Source organism: Wyeomyia smithii, chromosome 3, assembly GCF_029784165.1.
Source record: "Wyeomyia smithii strain HCP4-BCI-WySm-NY-G18 chromosome 3, ASM2978416v1, whole genome shotgun sequence".
In the NCBI taxonomy this organism is placed as follows: Eukaryota; Metazoa; Arthropoda; class Insecta; order Diptera; family Culicidae; genus Wyeomyia; species Wyeomyia smithii.
Genome location: NC_073696.1, coordinates 49881307 through 49899377, shown reverse-complemented (window position 1 = coordinate 49899377; position 18071 = coordinate 49881307). Strand labels below are relative to the sequence as shown.

General features: G+C 36.5%; 1 protein-coding gene and 1 long non-coding RNA gene across 4 annotated transcripts in view; one reads left to right on the top strand and one right to left on the bottom strand.

The window, feature by feature from the left end:
• LOC129731536 (cyclic nucleotide-gated cation channel subunit A) overlaps positions 1–18071 on the bottom strand; it is a 295263-nt gene that overhangs the window by 186404 nt on the left and 90788 nt on the right. For all 3 annotated transcript variants that reach the window (XM_055691617.1, XM_055691619.1, XM_055691618.1), the window contains exons 2-3: positions 15467–16341; positions 6535–6916 (exon numbers count right to left, since the gene is read on the bottom strand). In XM_055691617.1, coding sequence (XP_055547592.1) covers positions 6535–6916; positions 15467–15564 — 480 coding nt within the window. In that variant the 5' untranslated portion in view covers positions 15565–16341. The remainder of the gene's footprint in view (positions 1–6534; positions 6917–15466; positions 16342–18071) is intronic.
• LOC129731546 (uncharacterized) lies at positions 13584–14007 on the top strand. The gene is made up of 3 exons (XR_008729037.1): positions 13584–13674; positions 13744–13866; positions 13923–14007. It is a non-coding gene; the product is annotated as an uncharacterized LOC129731546 (long non-coding RNA).

Genomic DNA, 18071 nt, shown 5'->3' with positions numbered 1-18071 from the left:
CTTTCGCTGCAATTTTCATTTCTTCTAGTAATTTTCGATGTTTCATTGTTTCATTTATATGTTATCTTCCTAATCCGGTTTTCATGGTTGAAAGAGGACATTTAAATACATGCATAACACCATGAATTGACAACTTACTAGACATTGAGTTAGGTGGTGCCGCTGAAGTTGAAGGCTCCATAATAAAATTCAACGAATTTATTAATTCGACAACCAAGACACTGGAATGACACAACGTTCTAAAAGAATACGAATAGATGCGGAGAGCGACGACTGTTCTTTGTTTTTTTTTCTCATAAAGCAAAATGTGTTCTTTACTTTTGTATGCAAACGAGTGCGAAGCAAAAGCAATCTTCAAACGGGCTATTGTTAGCCGGAGTTTGATGGTATGAATTTGCTGCTAGTATTTGACACTTCAATCAGTTTAGCGAATTTCATGATCATAAATTGAAAAGGGCTGAATGTTTTTAATATTGTTTTAAATTTTCAGAAAGTGATAAAGTTTGACATAACTAAAATTTCATAAAGATTTGTTTAATGTTTTCTTGTTTAACACTTATTTTATAACTTTTCATTGATAAATTTTGTGATTTTTGTCGAAATTTATATTTCATCCTTACGGATTGAGTACGGTATCATAAATTTTCAATAATGGGGTATCATGGATATGATTGAAATAAATCCCGGATGAAATTTCAACTTGAAAAAAAAAAACCAAAAAAATCTGCTACCGCTTTCTTCTCTAACGTGACAATTTGCGCAGTTTTGCGCTACAGCGGACAGTATGCATTTGAAAGCTTACGTTTTTACCTAAATTTTGAATGTAGTCACAACCGTGGCAAACTGCGGCAACTAAACTTTTAAGCTACTTTTCTACAAAAAATCACGTTTTTTCAAATTTTTTCTAGTATCAGGCCTACTATGACCAAATTTTACAATATCTAATGAAAAGGGTTTGTTTTGCATAATATTTACAGCAACTTTTCCTTTGGCGTAAAAAATATCCAAGCTATTATTGAAGCTACAGAGCGTTTCAAAGTAATGTACTTTTTTTTTTCAAAAATAGTACGAGGGTGGCATCGAAGACACGACCGCATGTTTGACGTAGGACTACGATAGTTTTATATTTCATTTTGAGAATTAGAACTCTGTTCGGCACGGTTCAATTTTGGCACGGTTCGACTTTGGCACACATAAGCCAAAAACGAGCGGTTATGTTTAATCATAGTTTATAGTTTTCTTGTTTTGCTTGTAACCAATTCAAGTTCAACAACCACCAAAAGAAAGCATTTTGTCCATTATGTTGCCGAAACGGAATACCGGAATCAGGAAGACGGTTCTGGACATATGACCGGAACAAGTTCCGGTAATATAATAGACATGATCAAAGCAGTGCTTAGGACCGTGCTATACCTCTAATTACTCGGAAGGGTCATATCAAGTGTCTAGGTCGTTAAAGGCTTCATGCGGACCTGTCCCCTTTGCGTTCCGCATACTTCCAGATTTTCGGGCCTAAATCCATCGAGCGACACCTCTTACGATTTACAATTCTAAAACTAGTACAATGGTGGCCACATATTGTTAAGGTTACATGCCACCAGAAAGTCATAGAAAGAAAAGCGTTTATTTTTAACATGGTCCGATTTTGACAACTGAGAAAATGCTGATTATTTATTTGCAGCCTCTTTTTGAGAAGAAAAAATACTGTTTTTAACATTAATGAATACCTTTCATACTAATGCAGTCAATTCCTTCAACACGCGAAAAGGCAATTTTTATATAGGTCTTAATTAAGAACGATTTAGTAGGAAGTAAATTCCCTTTCATCTTCAGTTGCGCTTGTGAAAGATAGCTCACTCACCGATTCCAAAGCAGCATCATTGTCAGTTTCTTACAACTGTTTGGCAAAGATTTCACATAGTAAAATCCTGTATTTACAAGCTAGTTGAAAAAGTAGCGATAAAGAGTTGCAATATTTAGTGGAAAATCTAGATTTACAAAAATTTTGAAATTGACATTGAAATTTATGAACTTGTTAAAATCCTTTTTTTTTTCATTTTAGGCCAATTGAAACGTTTATTCATTAAGCAGAACCAGAAAAAAATAAATCAGTTTTAAGATACCAATAAGAAAAAAAAACAAACAACAAAATGCCATATTTGAAAGACATCTGTTTCCTTCAAAAAAAAACCTATCTCGGTTTGATAAACAACATTAACCTCTCCAACTGATGTTTGCATAATGTTGTTCAATTACAAGTCTGGCAATGAAAGGTTGTGTTTATATTTTTAGTATCTAAATAGTTTCTTGCAGATGCTGATGTAATATTTTTGTAATTGAAAAATACGAATATGAATGTTTAAAACCTAACGTCAAGATGCATATAGTTTGGTTTTCCTCTATACCACAACCGGGTATTGCAACTAGGATTGTCATATTTAATTAAATTTATTTATTTGGAAAACTATAACCATCAGTACAGCTTAAACGAGCTATCTGGACTATCTGTTTAAAAATCTTAACGAAGCATACTGGTTTTCTATTGTCTTTCAAATAGCCTATTAGCCATTCGAATTTATCTGAGAAAAACCAGAGTGTAAAATTCAAAAAGACAGCAACCCAATGCAACTTCAAATTTTAGGAATTTGAAAGAAGTTTTTAAACATGGATATGAAAATCACTACGGTTGCAGTTCAAATGCCATCTACTCGATTTTTAACCCAACTTTTGTTGAAAAGATATTTTAATTATTATACTATTACAATCATTCGCAATATTCTACTTGTCGATTAGGACATCGGTGTTTGATATCTGTTCAGGGGTAGTAATACAATAACCACTTTAAAACGATGAGAAAACATCTTCGAAACTGAACTAGAAAAAGTGAATTTCAACTGGACTTTTTACTAATCTACTATTCAATAATATGCCAATTATTGTATCACAAGCTTTGGCAACCTTCGTCGTTCGATCAGAGCATTGGTGGTCAAAATCCGTTCAGTTGTATCGTGATATTCTCTTGCGTACAGAATTATTTTATCCCCGGCCACACAACGTAGTGTGCGAACACGCACCACTGTTCGTCGACAGCAGCTAAATAGTTTCCACTTGGCTTGACTGCACACAAATGGCAAATCGAGTGCTACTGCACTGACGACGAGCGACCGTCTTCTCATACATGGCTCGGTACAGTACTGTTGCCTGTGCCAGCGTGTTTTCCTTCAAGACATCAGTTTTAATAACATTCTCACAGCAGATCGTTAAATTGTCTGATAAAGGAGGTTGTTATGAACTTTCCGAAAAAGCTTCACTTTCAAGACATCAAAATAGTCTAGGTTCATAGAAGCAAATATTAGTTGACCTGTTGGGACGGGGAGATTCTGTCAATTTTTTTTTTGCACTGATGTAGAGGTTGTCGTAGCAGGCAGTTGGTATCCACTCATGAAGTCTCGCTTGCTCGCATGTGATTGGTACATTGTTCGTGAAAATACGACCTTGAAACTTTTCATCAATTTTCACTGTTTCACAATCAAGTAACCATGATATATGAAGAATCACGAAATTGTCCATCATTTTATCATTCCAACGGCATATTGATTACTATGATCCGTCATGTGATTACATCAATATCACCGTTTGAAATCTTTCATTCCAACGTTACACCTTGGTTTTAGTTTTCCGCAGAATGTATCTCGATATAGTGCGGTTAGACGTAGTCCTACGTCAAAAAGACAAAAAACGTCAATTCGCCGAGCTTTGAAAAAGCATAAAAAATTGAAATTTTATGATATTGCGCTCAAATTTTGGATTTAGACACTTGAATGTTATAGCAATAAAAGAAAAATATTATGAAATAGCTAACGAAAAAATTTTTTTTTGGCTAATGGCCAGCGATTCCCCACTGTGCACTGAGGCATAATCAGCACCCACGGGGTATAATGAGCACTCTTATAGAACATATCTTGAAACTGTGTAGAAGTACAACTATTGGGCCAACGTTTGTCGCGGGATGCCGTGATACTTAGCGGCTTGTTTCGTGAATGTCCCGTCACGCCTTATGGTGGCCCTTTTTCTGACCGATTCAGTCTCAAAGATAGAAAATCTATATGTTCGCACCATCACTGTAAACAAACACTGACTATGGAAACAGACAAACTCACAAGTCTACTGAGATGAATTTTAGGTATGTTTATGTGACAAGGTGTGCCCATTTCACCCCACCTAAAGGTGACCATTTCGCCCCAATCGAATTAGTTAAAGTTAACATGAGATTTTAATACTAATTAAAGCTTAAAATCGAAACTTCAATGATGGTGAAATTTGGGGTACGACCCATACGTCATATTGATGTGTCTACATACTTTATTGAGCCATTTAAATGACCATAGTAGCTTATTTTGTAGTGCGCAATAATAATAATTTTTCCAACATCCGGGAACCAAGTGGATTTTTTCAAAATATTTCCATATTTTAAACAGACAAACCACTTTCTTTCTACATAAAGAGATACTGTAGTAACTACGGAAGAGTTCCACATACCATATTGTATTAAAAAATGCGTAGTTTCGCATGAAAGAGGGGTGCCCATTTCGCCCCGTGTGCTCATTATGCCCCTAATCCCTCTACATGAATAATTTCCCCAACTTTGAGTAAAATTTGTGGAATCAACCATATGTAATTTGCTTGTGAGTTCTAATTTGTTAAGGACTTCTATAACCGTTATTGAAAAGTTGAAAATTATGAAGAAACGCTCCAAAACTTTACCGTTGGCAACAATATTTGTTATAATATCAAATTTTAACAAAATATACGAAAAAAATAATTTAACTACATATACAGGGTGTTAGGGAGATGACTTAAAATCCTTTAAGGGGTGATAGAGGACCCGATTTGACGAGTCCAAGTTTATGCTTTTTCGTGATCCAAGTGAAATGAACTTGTGCTTGTGAGTTTTAATTTGTTGAGCCAGTTATTAACTTATAACAGTTGACGTTCGGATCTACGTAAGAACGACGGACCCCATTTGATGGAAAAAATCCTTCTACACATACGGTCGAAATTTAACTACTGCAGCGTTATTCATTTATTTCAGTTTTCGGTTATGTTTGCATTCAACGAGGTCTAGCAAAAGAAGTATAATAGCTGGTTCAGTTCTGTTGGTTAAGTTGGGAAGCTTAGAAAATTTCGTAATCAATAGAATCTCAAAAATTTAAAATTAGAGAGAGTGAAAAGCACTTAGAAAAAAACACATGTGAAATCAAATTTTTTTTTTTGAGAACTAAACTGTAATTTTCTCTCTTAACTGTGTGATAAACATAAATTTTGTTGTTGTTGACAAAATAAACGTTGAAGTCAACTCTAAAAAATTGTTTTTTGAAACAAAACATGTAACTCTTTTAGTTTAGCTGCTATTTCACTTTAAAAGTAATAAGCTGCGCCTTCATTTAGTGTTGTAAGATTCACAACTTTCTGCTCCACTGTGTTTACATAGACGCGTCGTTGACTTCTTTTACACAGCATGCACTGCATACCTACTAGATCAATGCTTGAAACACAGTAGAGGGTTGCTATGAAAGGTATTATTGTGTAAATGATCTATTTCGCAAATATTTTCCATGTAAAAGTTATGTGGATTAATTAGTTATATAATGATTACTGATTTGAACATTTTCAATATTTTTTCTTCTTTACCAAAATATAATAATGAACTGCTTCTAGAAGATTTAAAGACTCTATCGCTTATTTATTCTACACGCAGCATGCCTTTTAATGAAAAATAATTACTGGACAATGCCAATTTATGTCTTGTTATAATGCTTCTATGATATATTTGCATACAAATGATGAAGCCCGATAAACTAATTACATTGCCTTGTGGAAACGTATTCAATTCTATTCTTCAATTTCCATCCAGACACCAGCACAGGACACCACAAGTCATCACAAACTTATCCGGTAAAAAATGACCACCAACAGGAAACTGACACTTGCTGGGATGGTTAACGATCGACGCACGGTGAACGGAAAATGCGCCAGGGAAAATTGATACGAGAAAACGTTGTCAATGCCACCAGCCACCACCAGTGGCGCCTCCAATCGTCATCATCGTCATCGTCGTCGTCGATGGTAAGAACGGATCGAATGCAGACCTCCCTTCATGCGTGGGTGAAAAACGCTCGCTGCGTTCACTGTCTGTGTACACATTCCCTCACACACAGGCAATATGAATATCAACCTAGAGACTAGTGACTCGTTAACCATCCACCGTATGCCCACTTCAACGTCAAGGCAAGTCAAAGTCAACTGCAGAGACGATGGCAATGTTCTCTGGCCGCAACGGCCGAAAACAAGGTTGACATTCCGCATGAAATTGGATACCAGACACCAAATAACATGTCCCCTTCCTCTGCGTGAGCCCAACGATTGATCCACCATGGTATAGTTTCATCAGTCAATTATGAATAGGATTTTTGTATGGAGAAGGACATCCGTTAAAGCAACCCCCTAGCACGGTAACTGGGAAAAGGTACTCACCAAAAAGTCACCTCTCTCGCTTTCTATCACAGCCTGACTTAGGTGGTTGTTTTTGTTGTTATTGTTGTTGTTACTACTGTTGGGCATCGAACCACCGCTGTGATGATCGGAGGCTACCTCGATGCGGTTTCGGGTCGTGAACGGAAGCTGGCCAGAAACGGTGCAACTGGGCCCACCGCCGCCTGCCGGATTCGTTGTTGCCGATAAGCTTGGAGTGGTCGCCACGCTGCTGATGCTGCCCACCGTCGACGGGTTAAAGTTCTGGTATATCGTGTTACTCCCGAACGGAGTGGTACTGACCGTGATGGGCCCATTGCACAGGCCTGCCGAACGGTTCGAGGTGTTGTACAACGGACGCTGAACCCGGCTGAAGTGGTAGATGCTAAGGAATGGGCGAGAACAAACAAAATCGAAAGGATGAACTTTGTACCTTGGTATGTTCAAAGAATTATTTTCTAACAAGTTAACATAAGAGGTCAGAAGTTCTCCTGTAGTTTACTTGCTACATATACCACCTTCAATCAAGTGCTTCAGAATCTACATGCCCCTATAAGTTATAAGCAAGGGTTTATTCTAGCCTTTGAACTGAGAAAGTATTATTTTTATATAACCAAATTTTGAAATACTCAGATTTTCGACTTCATAAAAGCAATTGAAGCTTGAAGAAAAATGTGCTTTACATTGAAATGTTCTTGTTGGATCTTTATATATAGTTATTTTCAAATTAAGCTAGTTTCAATTGGTTGCGAAGTCTGTGTATAATAAACAGAAGGGGGAGTTTCGAATCGGAATGTAGTACCATGGCTTTGCTTAAATGTGTAAATTTGTTGTAACTGGGAGTACAGTCAGACTAAGCAAGTTTCAATAAAAAAAAATATCAGACAACATGATCTATTGTTAAAATCGATTCAGGTTTATTTTGATTATTTCAATAATTCCTAGATTCTATTTTTGTTTTGGAATTTTTCGCGCCATTACTTCAATTTTTTTTTTTTGCATCTCAAACCGGCATTTTCACCATAACTTCAAATTTTAGGGATGTTTAAAAAATTTCTGGTATGAGCGAAAGTTGCACTGGATTAAACTTACAACCTTCATTGCGTCACTTCAAAAGTTCTTGCATTTTTTTTATTTATAGCATTTTGTTTTCATTTGTAGATGTTCTCCTTACACGCTGTGTAGACAATTAAGACAATTGCACGTTGTTTGAATGAAACATACGTTCCAAAAGTAACTTTCACAGTATAGTATGTTCATCTTTCGAAGCAACTCACGAACGCCATTAGCAATTTACAGTTCTTCTAAACAGTTTTATTGTCGCTTCTCTACAAAATTTGGCGAATTAACGATTAGCGTTTTGAAGGCAAAAATATTAGCGACTCTAACAGTTTCGCTAACCAGCTCAAAAATCATCGAAATCGCTAAACCGCTAACTGAATATTAGCGTCACTAATTAGCGATTAGCGAGTTAGCGGAATGGTGTCAACCACTGATTGTACCAAATCAAGGAAGTTTAGGTAGGAGTTTGAATAACTATGTAAAATTGTTACAGGCGTCTTTATTGAGCAGCTTGGATGGATGATGTCCAATTTCCATAAATTATTAACAGGGTGAAACAGATTAATGTTATCTGAAGTTAGTGGATATACCTAATCAGAGATATATTCAGCCATTATTGATTTGTAAAGGTGTGGCGAATTGGCAACAAGTAATTTTGTAAACCCCTGCTTGGTTCAGCACAACAATTGAGTATTTAGAAAAGCCCAATATTGTTTTGAGTTTGGTAATCCTACTGGTGTAGACAATATCATTGCCAAATTTTTTGAATTTTGAACGCAATTGACGTGTTAAAGATCGAATTCGGGGATGATACTTCTGCAGTTTCACTGTAATACAGTGGTAACATTCCTAACCTCTTTCGACGAATTAGTCATCGAATGATATGATAGCTTAAATGAGGCGCTAAATTGCTCCAAGTTGCTTCAAAAATATTTTCACTGGCTTATTGGTTTGTCCGCCAAAGGTTATCTTACGACTTACGACCATTTCGAGAAAGATTAGAAGAGTTAATTATTCTCCATTTCTTAGACCCTTCTGGCAAGGCATAAAAGAACAACCTTTGACGGGATCGCCAGAAATACCCTTATCGGTTCGCAAGTGGCTCAGTCCTCTTGAGCATTTCCGCATAAGAGCGCTTCGATCCTTCCTTATAGGAACGCTTAATTTTTTCCTCGCGCTGTTTGTACGCGGAACATACCGAAAGGTCATGTCGAGTTTCCTCACAATAAAGACACTTTTCAGTATCCCCACTGCAAGCAGTCTCACCGTGATTGCCTCCGCACTTGCTGCAGCGTGCCTTGTTGCAGTAGTGGGTGGCTGTATGACCTGCTTGCAGTTTTTGCAATGCATGACCCGCGGTAAAAACAGGCGTACAGGTAGACGAATCCTGTCCAAAAGGATGTAGCTCGGCAGTGCGGATCCGGCGAATGTTGCTCAGAAAGACTCCGAAGGGAGGATATTTTTCTTTTCTTCTTCGATGGATACTGAATGCACTTGCTTGCATTCCAGTATCTTTACATTTTGCATAATTGGATTCTTGAAACAGCCTACCCCATAACGCAAATGTTATCGACAGTGAGATTTCCCTCGGTAACCACACCGTCGATTTATACATCCTTGGCAGGGATGTACACACGGTACTCTCTCGTGAAGAGCTTGTAGCTAGCAATTGAGTTTGCTTGCTCTACGCTACTAACGATAACTTGTATTTTGTTCGGTGTAACCTTTGTAATTTCGGTTACGCCCGAAAACTGTTTTGCCAAGTCTCTGTCAATTTGGATAGTATTTATTGGCTTTTTTATGGGCCGAAAAAAACAACGTAGGGACCGCTAGCGGCATCTGGGTAAACTTCATCTCTGGGAACTTCGGTACTGGACTGGGTACAAAGGAAGGTACAAGGGAAGGCGAAGAAGATTTGTTCCTACATCCAGAAGAAAATTCATCGCTCTGTTCTCCATTTTTGGGGATGCGTTTTGCTCTGCCGCACGTAAACGAAAAGTCTTTGAATGTAGGGGGGTTCAAGTAGTTGGTATTAATTTTAAAAACACGCCACCTGTGTATTGAGACGAAATACTCGAAATGTGTAAGGTGAAATACGAACATTTGTTCAGCATCTTTTTTTTCTCTCAGCACTTATCTTCAGATTCGAAAACCGATTTAGCAAACTTAAACAATAACACTGTTCAACAAAATGAAAAAAGTGTATTCTTTAACTGAAACGTTATTACGCTGGTGGAAGTATTTATAGCGCCACCATCCATAGTTTTCTGCTCAGTGTAATTGCAAATTTCAATAAGGGTTTCTATCCCCGAGGTTGCTCGTAGAATTAATAGTAGTAGGAATGTCGTATAAAATTATGTCTGGCTTGGTGCTTGTCCTAGCGAACATCCATGCTTAACCAACGACAGTCTAGCGACTTGCTGTTGAAACCAAGCTTTCATCAGCTGAAATAAAAGCAGAAACAACCATTCTATTCGCCAGTCGTCGTATCCAAAAAGTTTAAAAATACGATACGAACTTTTCATACAGGAAAGCAGTTGCTATACCACGACTACTTTACTGACATACAAACGAACAGAATTGAATTTCTTTGCGAAATACCAATTCTGGGATGAAAAATGGTCTATACAGGTTTCCAGTGATGAAAAAATTTATTCTCTACGACGTTTCTGGAGACAAGACGAAGGCATTAGTAACACTGAAAAAACTCAATATGCTTTATATAAACCAGAAGAATTCCAAAACGTACTGCGTATGACTAAAAGAAGTTTTGATTTCTTTGAGTTCCGATAAAAATCGTTGCAATCCTCAATTACAACGATTAGCTCACTTTATAGTCAGTAGCATAGGTGTAAGATTAGTTTAAGGTTTAATTTAAAATTCATTTTTTTGACAAGTAGGTTAACAACTTTCCTGCAATTATATTCGCTTAACTGCGGAAGCAATTACAATCTTTTCATGAAATCAAAATTAAAATATATGTAATAGTGTTGGTATGTCACCGTTTGTGGCAGAACACAAAATATAAATTCTGAATAAATATTAGTAAATAATTAATTCATCTTCTCCTCCTATTATAAAAAAAAGTTTTGATTTCTTCCACGAAAAAGTTATGAACGAAAATGTTATTTTTCAGCAATATACAGGGTGATAGGTTCCTTGTTGGAAATATTTCAGGAGATGACACAGGGCCACATATGAAGAAAAAACTCTTCTCTCATGCTGCAGTTTTCGAGTAATGGTCGTACCAGTGAACAGTAGAACGCTTTCATACAGTGAGGATCTCAGAAATCACGGAAAATTTTAGTAATAAATCCTAATTGTCGATTCGCTTTCGATATCAAGCTACACACTTAAAAATGATTCTCAACCTCGGTAATGCATATTACCGAGCCACCACGGTTCAACTTAATTTTACCTAGAATTCAGCAAAAAAATAATAAAAACCATGATTCAGCATCACTGTATACCGAAATTTCAGTGGTTTGCTTATTTTATCGAAATTTCAGCAAAAGAGTTTACCGAGTGCCAACGAGATTTTTTGCGAGATCGGTTATGTGACATACCGAAATTTGGTTTTTCTGTTCGTTCTGTTCCGAGACCCGGTTTTGTAGCTGTCACCCGCCATTTTCATTGCTTTGAAAATATTGAACGCGCCGCGAAGAATAGTGCAAAAAATACGTGTGGTGAAAAAAGAATGCAATGCCGATAAATTTAGTATATATTTCTTCTTTTTTACAGCAGGGAATGGAACTACCACAGCCCGATTTTCTAATCATCGTTGTATTGGCAGCGTCATTTGACGTTGGACGTTGGCCTGTGGGGTCGGATCTTCTAAATGCTTTCGTTCTGTTGCTGCAAACATTTGTTGTATGCAACGTAAAATGTCGCCCATCTGATAAGCTTTTCTATTCTTTCTTCTACGCATACTGCTTCAAAATCGGTTCCCTGAGTACAACTGGCAATAAGATTCTCAGTCAATTAAATTGATAAACGTTTTAACATTAAATTTTCCTTGTTTTGTTTTCGATTAAATTTCATTGTTATTAGTATAAGGATTAATCTTAATTAGTTAAATAAGTGCCCATATAAATAGTCTAAGTTTTGTTATTTTTTTTCAACTTTGTTGAAGTAACATTGGAATAAGCAGCCCGCATAATCAATAACCATAAACGGATGATAATCCATATGGTTTAACGATACCCCATACAGTTGGGACTATAACCCGAACTAGTTGTTAGGCACGTTTTATGGTTATTGATTATGCGGGAATGCGTAAAAAAATTGAAATCTGCTCTTCGTTTATCCCAACAATCATTTATGAGCAAAAAATATTTCTGAAATCTCGGCTGGTTTTATACGGTACTTTTTACATTTCGCCGAGATTACGGTTGCTATGATACCGAATAATCAGTTTGCGACTACCAAGATCTATCAAACTTTGCTGAATTTCGGTTGGATCTCATCTGAATGTTTACATTAAATACCGAGATTTTGGATATTTCATGCCGAAACTTCAGTTAGGTAAAACCGAGATTTACGAAAAAATGCAACAGCTGTCATTTTCGTTTCAAACCGAGTGTCTCGGTAATTATGCTTTTACCAAGATCATTACTGAGCACTCAGTGGTGCCGTTCTCGGCAAAAAATTACCGAGATTCGGCTAAAATTTTTAAGTGTGTATATAACTTCATTTCAGACAGCCTGTAGAACCAAAAAGTTTTAAAGGCCCATAATCTTCCCTTGATGGATTGGCCATCGTGTAGTTCGGGCTTGAATCCTTTCAAGAATGAATGCGGAATTTTTCAGCAAATACATTTGCACAGGGCAAAAGTTCAAAATAACTAAACTGCTGAAAAAGCTATCATCCACGAGTAGGTTAAAATTACTCCAAATACGCTAAAATGTCTTATTCATTCTATACCAACGCGGCTGCAAGATTTTATACAGTATAAACACATTACACACTTAATTTTTTTTTGCCGGGTCTCGGTAATTTATTGCCGAGAACGGCACCACTGAGTGCTCGGTTGGAAAAAAATGACAGCTGTCACATTTTTCGTGAATCTCGGTTCAACCTAACTGAAATTTCGGTACAATATATTACCGAGCCGAAATTTCAGTTAGGTGAACCGAGATTCACGAAAAAATGTGACAGTTAACTGAGCACTAAGTGGTGCCGTTCTCGGCAATGAATTACCCAGACCCGGCAATAAATTTTAAGTGTGTACTAATCATATTTGCTTTTGAGTTTCATCGAGGATTATTTGTTTAGAAAAGTTTGTTTTTTTTTTCAAAAATGGTGTTATATTGATTTCCACCTTAAATTAATGATATGATCCAACATGTTATATATTAGGGTGGGGAAAAGTGATCGATTTTCCAGAACCAAACTTTTTTGGTTCCCTTTGTGACCTCAAACAACTCCAAACTTACCGGAAGTCGATTAGTTATGTCTCCGCTTGGCGCATTGCATTTCAAATTTGTATGAAAATTTATATGGAAAAACCTACTTTTTTGCATTTACCTTTCTAGAGAGCTCAATAGTGATCTAATAATGCACTACATTATGTAAAAGTATAGTATTTTAGATGCCTAACAACTTTGCAGAAGACACTGAAGAGCTAGGATGTTCCTAAGAAGAGCTATAGCTGTTCAAAGTTGAGTATGTCGATTTAAATGCAGAAAATCTTGTTTTCTGCCAACATTACCAATGTACCGGCGTCAGCAGGATTCCAATCAGAAATAACCTGTCGTAACGAGTTTATACACTCAGCTGGATCAAGCAAACAAATTTTTTGGGACACCCTTGCTTTTTCATGTCTTCGGCCAAGTTGTTAGTCATCAAAAAACCTACCATTTGAAGTCAGAAAATCTATGGTTTGAGCCACTTTGAGCTCTTTAGAATGGAAAATGCAAAAACGTTGGTTTTTCCATACAAATCTTCATATAAATTTGAAATACAATGCGCCAAGCGGAGACTAAACCAATCGACTTCCGATAAATCTACACGCTGCTTTATTTTAACTCTAATCTGATTAGGATCTACTCAGTTTGGTATTCTTATGCAAAATGTCAAAAAGTGAGTAATCGAGTACTGGACAATTGAGTAACATTAACCCAAATTTTCATAATTACCATGTTTACTCAGTTTTGAGTTATTATCCATGATGTTTACTCACCCCTGAGTATATGTATATGTCAAAAGTTTTCAACAGCAATATTATCGGTTTCCGAAGAACAATTGGTGTCGCTTTTTATTCGTTGGCTAGCAGTAAGTATCTGATCTGTCATCAAATCGATAATTTCTTAATCAATTAATAATTTCAGCCCAACATCAGTATTGCAGAGGATTTGAAAACACCTTAAAGATCTCTTCAAAATGAACAACCGCATGTTGTATGTTCTACGATGCCGGAAACATTTGTATTGATGTACAGTGCTCAACAATCGATGCAATTTAAATCCTTCGCAGATAAGGTGACGAATGATGACGGATTATCTGGCACAAAAAAGTAAGTCACAGTTCACGGGCAACTGTCAACCGGTTGGGTGCCGCATTCAATGAAGACACGGGAATGATTTAGTAAATTTTCTAATGTTTCGATGAAAAATAAATCTGTGTTTTTGATTGTTCTGAATTTATTTTATTTATTGAGTCAGATTTACAAAAAACAGAAATCATTAAATTTCCGTATTTAGGCAAACTGGGTAACTTGTACTCATTTTCGTTAATTTCTGGTTTGCATGAACAGAGTAGATTCTACTCAGTTTTTGACGTATGACGCCCTTACTCAGAAGTGAGTAACCGTAAAAGTACCCTAATTAGGGTACCTCCACTTTTTTCAAAAGTGGGTGACATCTAACTCACTTTAGAGTAACAAAAAATGAGCATGTAGGATTGTTTGGGGCTCCAAATAGAACGAAAAAAACTTGGCTCTGGCTTTCTGCTGTCAAGTTTCGTTTTTTTCATATAACGATTCCCCACCCTATTATATATAGACCTCTTATTCGAATAATCAACTGGCGCAAAAAACTGGCAATCATACTTAGATTATAGAAATCCAACAACTAAATATTCTTGTTTCAAAATGTTTTAAAAAAATTATATTGGAGGTGGCGTTATTATTATTTCCACCAGTGTAAAAGCGAGAAAAACCAAAGGGAAAAAAACACCCTGAAATAACTGAAACCACTACAATTTACCCAAAAAAGGCTAAAAATACCTCTTAAGTACACTGAAACAGAAGAAAACATTAATTCGTATGAATATATAAAAAAAAAATCCTCTTAAAACGGATATAGCAAACTAGGTACTACGAATCAACCAAAAATACTTGAGAACATTCCTGAAATCCAGAAAATGAACATTACATTATTCGTCAATCTTGTTTCTCAAGTAGTAGTCGTCTGACGTATGTTCGTTTTTATTCGGTTTCGATATTTACCTAATTGCTCATTTCGTTCAGATTTAGGAATATTTTGTTACATTTTTTGTATTGCTTTCCTTGAATCTATTTCAATGGGACTTTTACTATCTCTATTTTACATTAAATGTAACACAGTTGATTTTGCGGAGAACTTTGGTATGGAGGTTTTTATAAAGAATTCCATTGCTGATAAGTTGTGGCCCGTAAATTAATACTTCAATTAATAACAAAAATTACTTCAAATTGATAAAACTTCTGGATTGATGTTCAACTTGCATTAGTATCGATTATAGTTTTTTAATTTACGACCTAGTTTAAGACTAGACATCAATGTATGTTTGGAAACAACAGGAGTATTTCGATTGCTATAGATAAGCTTCCGATTAAAATTCAAATCAAACCGAAACTCCTACTAAAAACTAACCAACAATACTAGCTACCAACCTGGGTGAATCGAAATCATTCCGACTGCTCTGATGACGCTGCGAGATGGATGACATTGCCCGGTCACCTCGGGCCGCCGCCATCATGTAGGTCCACATATCGGATCATTTCATCAATCAGCTCCGAGATTAGAAAAAGCACATTGCACTGTTCAGCGCAGACAACCAGCGGCTTCCAGACCCACCCAGATATTTGTTTTTCATTCTTCCATTTTCCATCCCAACCCTAACAAACACTTGTACGAAACACACAAGCGCCCTGCCGGGCGACCACTTGAGCATCCCCTTAAGCAAATTCTCCGCTCACTCACTCTTGAAACAAGAAGCAGAAAAAAAACACAAATCTCTTCCCTATATCACTCCAATTTTCCCGTTCTGATTTTTCACTTTACACCCACTCACGCCCACTGCCACACGATTGAACGGTTCGATTCGCACTGATCCGGAATTTTGACGCAAAGGTTTCGCAAAACTGTCAACCGCCCGAAATCAGCAGTAGCTTTTCCAGCAGCACCCACTAGCAGCAAATTGCTGAATTTTAATTTCTACGGTTCGCTTTTCCTCACTTTCCGGCTCACTAGTAAAAACACAGCGACAAATTTGCACTGCGAATTGTTTCTTGCATTTGTAAAAACTTGTGTCACACAGTGTACCCGGAAATGGGTCAAGGTTGTTACAATTCAGTTTTCGGAACCAGATGAATGATGCGGGCTCCGGACTGTCTGCAACTGGCTGCACGATTGTCGACTTGGCAAATGGCCCGTATCGTGTGTTCGTCAGTTGTTTTTCCTTCCACGCGCCACCGGGATATCATCGCCCAATGGTTGTTCTACGCTACGCCACCCGCGCGGAGATGGGGTTGTTAATCTGAAACAACTGGGGAATAAAATAAAAGGAGAGTAAGTAAGGGTTGCTAGAGATAAAATGCATGAAGCAAAAGTAAGATAGCCAAAAACAAAATCGCAGAATGCGAAATTGAATGAGATTTTGCGCGCAATGTTGAACCATTTTTCTTTCGATAGTACCAACTACAAAATGATATCCCTACACCAATCGGTAAAATTTGGACTCGGTAATAGCATTTGGCAACTAATAAAGAAACGCTATTATCTGATCATCTTTACGATACGTCGTACTGGCAGTTAGTTTTTATTGCGAGAACAATGTAACGTTGCAGATGTAAAAGGATCCAGTTGAAAAGGATTATCGAAAAAGAATTGATAGTCCGCTATAATGCTAAATATGTCATAGGAAAGAAAAATGAGTAGCAGTTTTATGATACGACGATCTTAATTAGAACTTAATTTTAGGAAATAAATATTGATGAAATGTTTTAAGATGTATCAGAATCCACACGATACGAAGTGCGCAGATTCGGCTTAAATTTGGGGGAATTATTCATCTAGGTTCACTTTATCAAAAGTTCCAATTTTGGTGTCGATTGGAATATTCCCCGCTCTGTGAGACACCCTCTTTGTTGCAAAATAATGCGTTTTTTGTTTACAATCTCTTTTTTCTTTTTTAGACAGAGGATGTCCGGAAGGTATTGATCAATTTCTTTCAAAAAATAAACCGAGGAATTCAGAAAACATAGGTATAAGTTTTTGCCGGAAGTGTTTCCAGATACACTATTTTTGTGCCCCAGTTTTCACAAAAAAAAATTTCTCAAACAAAGAATATCAAACAATCATCTTTATTGGAAAATGTATGTTTACCTTCTAACACAAAGAACATCACAAAAAAAAGATTTTGAGGGCTTTCTGCCTGTCAAGGAAACCAAAAATCATTAGGTTGCAGCTGTGTTGTCATTTTTCTCCCAATTATCTCTCAAAAAATATTTTTTCCAATTTAAAGTTAAGGACTTATCGATCTTCCTTTTTTCCCTTTTTCTTTTTCTCTCATCACTGCACCTTCGCCGCTATTTTGTTAAATATTGTTTGCTAAGGTAATATCAAATTTAAAATATGTATTTATTTCCAGTTTTCTCGTCACAACGGAAAGCACAACTATGAAATTAAAATATAAAAAAAAACATACGTAACAACGTTTTACTTACTTTTTCAATTAGTTTTGCGTGTGTGTTGATAATTTTAATATGGCTTTATGTTACCACTCTTTGTTAAAAGTAAAAAGTACAAAAAAGCACGTTATTATGCAACAAAGAGGGGGATACCACATTCCAAACGACATCAAAATTAGGATTTTTTCAAAGTGAACCAAGATGAATGATTCTCCAAATTCGAGCCGAATCCGAGAAATCAAGCGGCATGGACACTTCGTACGACCCATACAGTTTCTGAACAATTTTAAAACTTGAACAACAATGCAAATTGATCGCATGACTTGTGGGGCACCAAATGAATTTGGAGTTAAGTTATGCAAATTTGTGCAAAACCTGTATAGTAGAATTACATGATTTGCATTGCATTTGGACTGGATTCGGACTGGATTTGAATTGCATCGGGATTGGATGTGAATTTGATCTGGATAAGATTTGGATTGGATTTCGATTGGATTTGGATTGGATTTGGATTGGATTTGGATTTGGTTTGGATTGGATTTGGATTGGATTTGGATTGGATTTGAATTGGATTTGGATTGGATTT